Source organism: Miscanthus floridulus, chromosome 2 (genome assembly GCF_019320115.1).
Source record: "Miscanthus floridulus cultivar M001 chromosome 2, ASM1932011v1, whole genome shotgun sequence".
NCBI classification, from domain to species: domain Eukaryota; kingdom Viridiplantae; phylum Streptophyta; class Magnoliopsida; order Poales; family Poaceae; genus Miscanthus; species Miscanthus floridulus.
Window position 1 is genome coordinate 159881733 of NC_089581.1, and position 10087 is coordinate 159891819.

At 49.9% G+C, this 10087-nt stretch overlaps 1 protein-coding gene across 1 annotated transcript; it reads left to right on the forward strand.

Moving 5' to 3' along the window:
* Positions 1-5947: 5947 nt before the first annotated feature.
* LOC136540329 (type IV inositol polyphosphate 5-phosphatase 9-like) lies at positions 5948-9024 on the forward strand. Its single transcript, XM_066532332.1, is given in 6 exon segments — positions 5948-6148; positions 6321-6535; positions 6669-7131; positions 7265-7455; positions 8381-8576; positions 8578-9024. Coding segments are annotated over 6 exon segments (1440 nt in total). The 5' UTR covers positions 5948-6121; the 3' UTR covers positions 8926-9024.
* Positions 9025-10087: the final 1063 nt, after the last annotated feature.

The window sequence follows — 10087 nt, forward strand, 5'->3', positions numbered from 1 at the left end:
AACCTATATTCTGATGCTCCTAAAAATCTGAGAAAATTACAGTAGCATACTACTACCCTAAGCAGACTACCATAAAAATTTTATGGCATTTGGATAAGTAAACTATCCTACACAAAAATGACAAGCTATAGCATAAAAATGAGCATGAAATTACTTTGTACTATGAAAAGTGTCAAACAACAGAATTACTATTTTTCCTAGGTTCTTCATGGTATATAATGACTGTCCAAAAATTTTCACATGCATGTTTTATACAAAGTTTGCTCTCTAGCAAAAATAACAAAATTCAGCCATTAATGGTACTTGAACTACACCTCAAAATTTTCCCACAGCACATGCATGAAACATATTTTTCCTAGGAAGTACATTACATAATAAGATTAACAAACTTGGAATTATATTTTTATGAAGCCTATAGATTTTTCTACATATTTTTTAAGTTATCAGCAATATTCATGATTAAATAAAATCCTACAGAAAAGTATCCCAAAAATGACATGCAATAATTTTCCCAAGTAGATCTGATGATAAGGAACCTAGCAAATTTGTTTCAACAAATTTGGAGCAAGTTTGATCATCCAAACATTTTTCAAAACCATTTCAGATTTCAAATAATAAAGAATAAATGGAAATCAAATCATTTAAACGTACTACTGGGCCAGCCCGTGGAACGAACTGGCCCACGGCCACAATCGGCCTGCTCAGTCCGAGCGAAGGGGCGAGCGGCGGCCTGGCTCGGGGCTCGGCCCAAGCCAGCCTGGCCCAGCTCGGCCGGGCAAAGGCCACGCCACTGCGGCTGGGCCCTGCTGGTCAGCGACCGAGAGCAGGGGAGGCGCTCCGCCGGCCGGTGCTCACCGACGGCAAGCCCTCCCGGTGGCACGGGTGGTGGCCAGCGTGTACGACATGCCGAGCCACAACGGCTGGGATGGTGGAGGTGGCCCGGCGCGTGACGAGCCACCTGGCCTGCGGCAGTGCGCTCGTCGGAGAGGAAAGGAGGCGGCCGCGCTTGGTTCTTACCTCGACGACGGCGGCTGCAAGCGAACGCAAGCGAAGCAGGGAGGCTAGGCGGAGCAGCTGGCGGCGTGAATCGGGAAATGGGGGCGTGGGAGGGGTATGCTGCTGTCGAGGCAGCGGCGGCGGCGGTGGCGAGCTCGTGGTGCGCGCGGGGCGTGAGCTGCTGCTGTTGCTCTGCGGCTGAGAGAGCGGGAGGAGGAATGAGGAGGAGGCAGCGCTGCGGGGCAGAAGAAGGCGCGCGCGTGGAGGTGGAGTCAAGGCCGTGGCTGCCGCGCGGCGGGCGTTGCCAGCGCAGGGCGGCCACGCGGCGAGCGCGCCCTGACGCGATCGGGACACGACGCGGCGCGCCAGCGGGCGAGCGAGCGCGGAGGCAGGCCAGCGCGCTGGGCTGGGCCGGGGCGAGGCAAGCTGGCGCGGCGTGGGGCTTCACTGGGCCGGCTTCGGCCGTGGGCCGAGAAACGAGGCGGCGGCCCAGGAAAAAAGGAAATGAAGATTTTCAATTTATATTTTCAAGATATTTTTAAATGCCAACTTTCAAACATTATTTTGAGCAAGAAAATGACCTCTTTTGAAAATGTACCAAAAATGAAAGTTGCTTAGAATTAATTCCCTACAACTTTGCTTTTATGACCAAAGTCCAATTCTATCTAGATTTTAAATTATAGAGTCAAAGTTAAATTTTAACTCAAAACCCTAATTTTGGGAAATTACTTTGGAAGCAAAATTTTGAATTAATTTGAATACAAACCTTGCTCCAAAAATTGTGCTAAACAATTCTAGATGATTTACAAGCATAACCAACAGTTTCTACTCAACTAGCAAGCAAGAATCAGAGCAAAACAACTCTAATAAGTGTATGCATCATTTACTTTTCACAAACATGTTTCGTATGTTTCGAAGTAATGTTTCAGTTGTTATATGCAAGATTACGCATGTATGATTAGGATGCTTGATGATGCACGATATGTATGATTAGCAATGCCTAAATGCAGGCATAACACCGGGGTGTTACAGGCCCTCCTCTATATGTTTAAGTATGCAGCGCTAAGCCTATATGATTGTCATTTTCTACGAAATACTTTGTCTACTTTAATTTTGCTTTCTTTGTTCATAAATGTGACAGGAACATGCTAATGGAAGCAATTGAATTTAAAAGGATGGATGATTTTTGAACAAAAGGGACAGGTAATTCTATAATGAGCCACAGTTCTATACTGTTTTTTCTTGGTGCTTGGTGTTTATCGTTTGAAGAAGCATATGAATTTGTGACTTAAGCCACAATAGTAACAAGTTCAAACTAGAAAATATTAACCTTGAAAGTGTAGTGTAGGTGCACAAAGGAACATTAATGCAATAGCTTCGGCCAAAACAGCATAAACAATATAGTGGAGGACAAATGGACAAGAACGTAATCAGATTCGATAGACGACAATTAAGCTGTGCAATGAGTATTATCGAATTGACGGACGAATTATGAAAGGTAGAACAACGCTACAAAAGGGTCTTATTAGTTAGCATAATCCATTAGGCTTTTTGGCAGCTTGCAAACATAATCCTGAGGGAGTTAGCTGGAAGGCAACATCAAAACAATATCTCAGAATCATATCTAATAAATTGATTTCATGTAAATCATGTTCATTGAATCTGCAATGTATCCTATCTGCAAATACATTTTATTTTGACTTGTGAAATTAGTTCAACATCTAGTGGGAATCATATATATATCCTAATTTTAACCCGTAACTTAAGTGTACTGTATCTGAAGCTAAGTGTCAAGTGTGCATAATAAGTAAACAAAAAACCTTTTGTATGTTAAAATTGCGTATATAGCTAGACTTAGGTCGCGCAATTGATAAAAAAAATATCAACATTGCCAAGATAAATTTGAACGTTACAAATTATAAGGAAAACACATACAAAAAAAATGGGGAGATTGGCCGACGAGTGTCTGACGATGCATGATGTGATATATATATTCTTTAATCAAATAAAATGGAAGATATGGCACCAGACACAAGTTGATCAAGTTGAAGCTGAGCGGCCTGCACACCTCAACCTCCCTATCCTGAGTCTATGTATACTAGGCTCCAATACTTAAACCACGTGCAAGAAAAATAGTAATATGTTTCTAAGAAATATAAAGTACAATAATACAGCTAGTTGATGAGCATACAAAAGCTACAAATTTTTGCAGGCATCCATCCACTCAAGACACAATATAAATTCGCCTGATCTAGCTACTCCCTGAATTATGATTTTTTTTCAGAATAGAATAGGAGCATTCACATTTGAGAGTTGAGACCACTTTTTCATGGAACTTAAGAAGAAGAAAACCATGGGTTCCAGATGTAGATGTACTAGTACATTACGGCTGTGTTTAGCTCGCGAAATTTGGGAATTTGGCTACTGTAGCACTTTCGTTTTTATTTAGCAATTAGTGTTCAATCATGGACTAATTAGGCTCAAAACGTTCGTCTCGCGATTTCCAACCAAACTGTGCAATTAGTTTTTTTTCGTCTACATTTAATGTTCCACGCACGTATCGCAAGATTCGATATGATGGCTACTGTAGCATTTTTTGAGAAAGTTTTTGAGAACTAAACGCAGCCTACCACTTGTGAATTGTGATTTCAGGAGCTGACTTTGAGTGCACCTGTTGCCGACCTGCTGCTAGTAGTATAGCCAGCCCTGAGAAGAGGCAAAGATTCCCATTCCAAGAACCCCTCTCTATCATGGGTCGTGGAGCCAGACATGTCACCCCCATCAGTAATCCCACACTTTTGACCGCCTACAGCGTTCAAAAGTCGACGTCGCCCCCTTTTCCTCCACTGTCATTGCCATCGATCCATCCTCCCTACCTTTGCCCCCTCGCCAGTCGCCACAAGGACAGGCACCATGCAGCGCACGCGCAGACGCGCTGGACCGGCGGCGTCCACCCGTAGTCACCAACCAGGCAACCAGCGGCTAGCTAGCCGTGACCTGTGCATGAACATGGGCAGGCGCTCGCGAGGGGATGCGAGCTGCTCCATAGATTTTTGAGAAAATTCCTTCAATGCCATCAAAAGCTATACTAATTCCTTCATTGCCATTTAAATTTATAAGTTCTCTTCGTTGCCATTGATTTATATTTTTTTGTTCCTTGTATGCCATTGCCGTTACTTTTTGTTGGGGGGCGCAGCAGTGCTGTGACGGACTCCATCGACGGACAGCAGCTCAGTCCGAGGCAGTGTACTGGCTGGTTGGCTAGCTAAGCTATAGCTGCTACTACCACTCCCATTCTTCCCAATCCCAAAGTCGAGCAACTAGCTAGCTAGGGGACGACAGCGAGCACAGCTTCCATGGCGCCGGCGGCCTTGTTGTTGACGCGAACTGCGGCGGCGACGGTGGCCGTGGCGTGCGTGCTGGCGCTCGGCGCCATGGCACAGCTGTCGCCGACGTTCTACGACGCGAGCTGCCCCAACCCACACCGTTAAAACACTCGCCGTTCCTCGCCCGGCGAAGCGCTGCGCGCTGAAGCTGAACAGCAGCGCCACGAACCTGAGTCAGTGCAGAACTTGTCCGGGCAATCCGAGCACGCCGAAGTGGAGCCTCGGTGACGACCTCAGCAGGCGGAGCGAGACCCGGGCGTCAGGCCCCGCCGAGTCGCCGACGCGTCGTACGCGAGGAGGCCGGCCACGGGCGCGGCCAGCGCGTACCGACGCGGCGCGGCGAACGCGGCCGTGGAGTTTCCTACGAAGCGCTCGAAGACGATGGTGAGGCGGCGCGCGAACGGGGCCGGCACGACGCGCGGCGGGATGGTGAATCCCGTGGCGTTGACGTCGTCAACCCAGAGCGCGTTGCTGCGCACGCGTAGCGCCCAGGCCCGGACGCCGCCCGCGTCGGAGAGGTTGGCCGGGAGGGGCAGGTAGACGAGCTGGCTCGTGTTGGTGGTGGTGTCGCGGAGCAGCTCGGACGCGCTGGCGCGGACCGCGGCCTCGACGGCCGAGATGTTTTCGGTGCGGCCCTGCGACTGCGCCGGGCAGGGGTGAAAGAAGCAGGCAGCGAGGACGAGGGCGTGCACGAGCAGCGACGGCAGCGGCAGGGATGCCTGGTGGCGGGTGGAGCACCGGCGGCGGGTCCAATTCCATCGCTGTCCTCGTCCCCATCCGAACGTGTCCAATTCCATCGCTGTCTTGAGGAGCATTGGACCACGGGTTCCGCTACAAGGCATGCGCCATGGACAGCGTGCTGTACAAGACGTTTGGAACCTACGGGCTTTGATCGTGCTCCAAAATGCTGTGGACCATAGTCCATTGTGTGCTGCAGGTTTACACAAATAACGACAAGAAATAAAGTCGCAAGGAGGAATAAGGGTGATTTCCTTTTTGCTTTTATAATATATATAAACTAGCAAGGTAATCCGTGTATAAACTATAAAGTGCTCGGCTAATGTATCGTTTGATTTTTTTTATGCAATTTAGCTTACACTCTTCTCTCACCTATACTTCTATAGTCATTGGCTTCATTAGCGTTTATTGTCATAAGAAGTAATTGTGTCCACCATAAATGATGTGCGCGCCCTACATTTTTTGTTTATTGGTTGGTTAACGCTATAACCTAGAGAGAGATATCCCAAACTTGATACAATAGTTCATATCCTTTCATACAATTCGCTCCAACATCCTGCTTTTCATATCCATCGATGTTTTAACGGTGTGCAGGATGGCTCAACAAAAAAGTAACGGCAATGGCATACAAGGGAACAAGAATTCTAAATCAATGGCAATGGAGGGAACTTATAGATTTAAATGGCAACCAAGGGATTAGTATAGCTTTTGATGGCATTAAAGGAATTTTCTCTAGATTTTTTGTCTCCGCGCGCCTTGTCAGTAGCCCCGCGGCGCCTATTTAAGCCGCCGTTCCCTTCCCCGTCTAACGTTTCCGTCCCCTCGGCCTCACTTTTCCACCGCCCGCTAGCGCGCGCGCCCCTTCGTTCTCCTCCCCTCACCAGTCCGCAGCTCTCTGGAGTCGTCGTCACATCACCGGATCACCCTAGCTTAGCTAGACGACCTCGAGGGCCTACGAGGCTACGACTCCATCCTGCTGGTGCTGCTAGCTCATCATCATCATGCTAGAGAACCAAAAGCAAGCGGAGGTAGGCCAGCCCGAACGCACGCACGCAAGCGCACTCATCACGCTCTGTGTCGTATTGTTTCTCTCCGATGTCCGATTCCACTACTCTCCCATCTTTTGAGCTAGCTCCAGCTCCGACCGGCCTATGACATGGTTGTTACTGACGCTGTCTGTGTGCGCACATGCATGGCTAGGTTCTCTGGCCGCGGCTGGTGGCCAACAAGCTCTTCCGGAAGACCTCGGGCAGCCACGCCTTCGTCGCCGACTTCCCCGCCGCCGATGACGACGACGACGACGCCGTCTTTGGGACGGAGTTCGACGACGGCGGGTGCAGCCCCGACGTGGACGCCAGCCGCTGCGTGAAGCGGGCGCGGCCGCAGGAGCGCAACAACAAGACCCTCAAGTACAAGTATGTAGTCATCCTAGTCCATATATATATTCCTCGCGTCGCGTCGCCTAACTATAGCTATAGCTTTGTATGAGCCATTGAGCCGTGCGTGACTGGCTGGCGTCGTTATTGTTTGGTGGCACTGGCATGGCAGGCTGTTCGCGAGCACGTGGAACGTCGGCGGCGTGGCGCCACCGGACGATCTGGACCTGTCGGACTGGCTGGACGGTGGCGACGACGGGCCCTACGACATGTACGTGCTCGGGTTCCAGGAGGTGGTGCCGCTGCGCGCGCGCAACGTGCTGGGCGCCGACAAGAAGCGCGTCGGGATGCGGTGGATCGAACTCATCCGCGCCGCGCTCAACCGGTCGCACTCGCGGCAGAGGGGAGGGAGCAGCAGCGGATCAGGCGACGGCGGCGGCAAGCAGCAGCAGAAGGTGTACCCGGTGCGGGACGGCGGCCGCGGCGAGCTGGCCAGGGACTACCGGTGCGTGGTGAGCAAGCAGATGGTGGGCATCCTGCTCACGGTGTGGGTGCGCTCCGACCTCCGCCGCTTCGTCCGCCGCCCCAGCGTCTCCTGCGTCGGATGCGGCGTCATGGGCTGCCTCGGCAACAAGGTGAGTACACTATAGTACTGGTGCTCGTACGTTCATTCCACGACCTAGCTAGCTAATCCTAGTCCGATCGAAATGGTGCCCGGCCGGCTGGCATCTAACCAAGCAAGCAAACGAACCGATCGAATGGCTGCAGGGTGCCGTCTCCGTCCGGTTCTGGCTGCACGACACGAGCTTCTGCTTCGTGTGCTGCCACCTCGCGTCGGGCGGGCGCGAGGGCGACGAGGCGCACCGCAACGCCGACGCCACGGAGATCCTCTCCCGGACGACCTTCCCGCGGGGGCACGCGCTCAACTTGCCGCTGCCGCACAAGATTCTAGACCACGAGTAAGCCACTCACTACTGCTCCCTGCTCCCTGCTCCCTGCTCCCTCCATCAATCTATCCTCCACTGCCACTTATATGCGGTCATGCCATGCCAGCCAGGAAACAGATACAGGTCGGCCGAATGGTCGCCCAGTTCCAAGAGACCTGTGTGCTGCAATAGTACGTACAGTAGATTAGTAGCCTAGTAGGGATGGTGGAAAAAAGAAAAAGAAAGAAAGATGCTGACGCTGACACGCACCGGCCGCATATCATACGTATACGTATGTACATGCACAAACGTTACAAGTACAACGCCCGCTCATTTTTTTACTCCGTCGACGAATCGTATATTCTATATTTAATCCGGTAGCGGAACCGTCCACGGTGCCGGTAAATATTAAATCAAGGGCAGGTGTAGACGATATTTTGCCGTATCTGGGATTTGGGTACAAGATAAACATACTACCACTAGCTAGCTACTTTCACCACAAAACAGAAAAATACTACCACTACCGGTGAACGTATCATTTGATCGTGTCATATGTTGATTCGGTACGGCATACGTATATATCCAGCAACTGAAACGCATGTTGACTGAGTGGTAGTTTACCGCAGCTAGAGAAGAAGGTTAATTCGAAAGTATTTAAGCGATCGTGGCAGGTCTGATCGACCGCCCAGCTCCCCTGTTTTATATACCGACGCTGGTGCTGTACATATACATACAAATACAAAGTATATAAAATACTTGCATACAACAGCTTAATTGCTACTGTAATAATGCTAGATCGGTTGCATGCACGTAGTAAAAGACAATAGACAAAGACAGCTAATATAACGAGCGAAGATGAACGAACCAATGATGAGGCAAAGGCGAGGCTTTGGCTTTGACCAATAGATAGATAATCTGATGACGTGCATGCTCCGGGCTTGCTTTTTCTGTTGTGCAGCCGGGTGATCCTGCTCGGGGACCTCAACTACAGGATCTCCCTGCCGGAGGCCAAGACGAGGCTGCTGGTGGAGCGCCAGGACTGGAAGACGCTGCTGGAGAACGACCAGCTGCGCGCCGAGGTGTGCCGCGGCGCAGGCGCGTTCCAGGGCTGGAGCGAGGGCGCCATCACCTTCTCCCCGACCTACAAGTACTACCCCCAACTCCGACGCCTACTACGGCTGCGCCACCGCCACCCACGGCGGCGGCGGCGGCGGCCACAGGAACAGCAAGCGGCGCGCGCCGGCGTGGTGCGACCGCATCCTGTGGCGCGGCGCGGGGCTCAGGCAGACCCGCTACGGCCGCTGCGAGTCCCGGCTGTCGGACCACCGCCCCGTCCGCGCCGTCTTCACGGTGGAGGTGGACGCGCCCAGGAACCTCAACTCGCTCAGGAGCTTCTTCGTGTCCGAGAGGTTCGATAGGGCTGGCAGCAGGAGCCCCGCCGCCGACCAGCTGCTCCGCAAGGACGACGTCGTCAACAGCGCAAGATTCGGCGACACTCTTTGAGACGCGCATGCATGAGAGGGCGGAATTGTCAGTCCACTTCTCCGATTGCGATTGTACACAGGCAAAAGCTAAGACAGATGCAGAGTATATATATATATATATGTGATTGTTTTCCATTTCTGTGTCAGTTTTTTTTTTCGAAAGGGCGGCAAAAGCTTTGCCGCGGATTTTATTAGACGATATAAAGAGAAAAAAAGAGCAAGTACAACTCTCTATTTACACCCAGCCTCCCCTGCTAATCAAAATGGAAACCAGTAAAAACAACTGTACGAAAGAAAACAGGTAAAAAGACTGAGACTAGGGACACTCCAAAAACAAGAATCCTGGTCCAACTGAAGAAGAGGTCTATTGCTAGTTCGTCGTATTATGAATTAGAGCCGTCACAAAGAAAACTGACTTATATCATCTTTGCATAAACTTGCGACTTGTCTTGAGCTGAAACTTTTTTTTTGGAAAGTTCGCCTGTTCCTCTCTTTCCGGATATTCCACCAAAAATAGACTATGATCCCGTCGAAGCGCCGTCTTTGATTTTTATCAACTTTTCTCCTACATCTTTGCCAATAATTATGAAGCGACCCAGTTGTGTTTATGGAGCTTAGGTCAGTTAAGCTGAACCATATCTTGATCAACTCCCACACTTCCTTAGTGAAACATTTCTGTGTCAGTGTTCGTAAGATCGTATCTACTACAGGTAGCTAGGATACAGAGTTTTTGTTTTGTTTTTTTTTCTTTGGTTTCCACCCTGTTCCCTACGTTCTGTATGTAACTACATTTGTACGCTTCTTGATCCAATGAGTATGATTTGTTCTCAAGTTTGTTGGCAAGCATGATAATAGACTTTGAACAGTAATTTTCGAACGGGCTTTGATGTTCCCTGATATAATGGGTAGCTTAAGCAAAAGCGTGGTTGGCAACTGATGTTCTTCTTTCTTAACTGACGCGCGTTCAGACTTCAGAACCATATATAGATCGAGGAGATCTTGGATGATTTGTCAAACTTAACCAGTTTTTGCGTACGTCAACAGTGACCCATTCACAGAGAAAACTATTGTGGGAACTCTTAAGTGTTATCCAAAAAATTGAAAAAAAAACAATTGTGGCGTCGTCATGGGCCATAGCAAATTAGCAATTGGGCAATACTCAGACTACTGGTGCTTTCAAG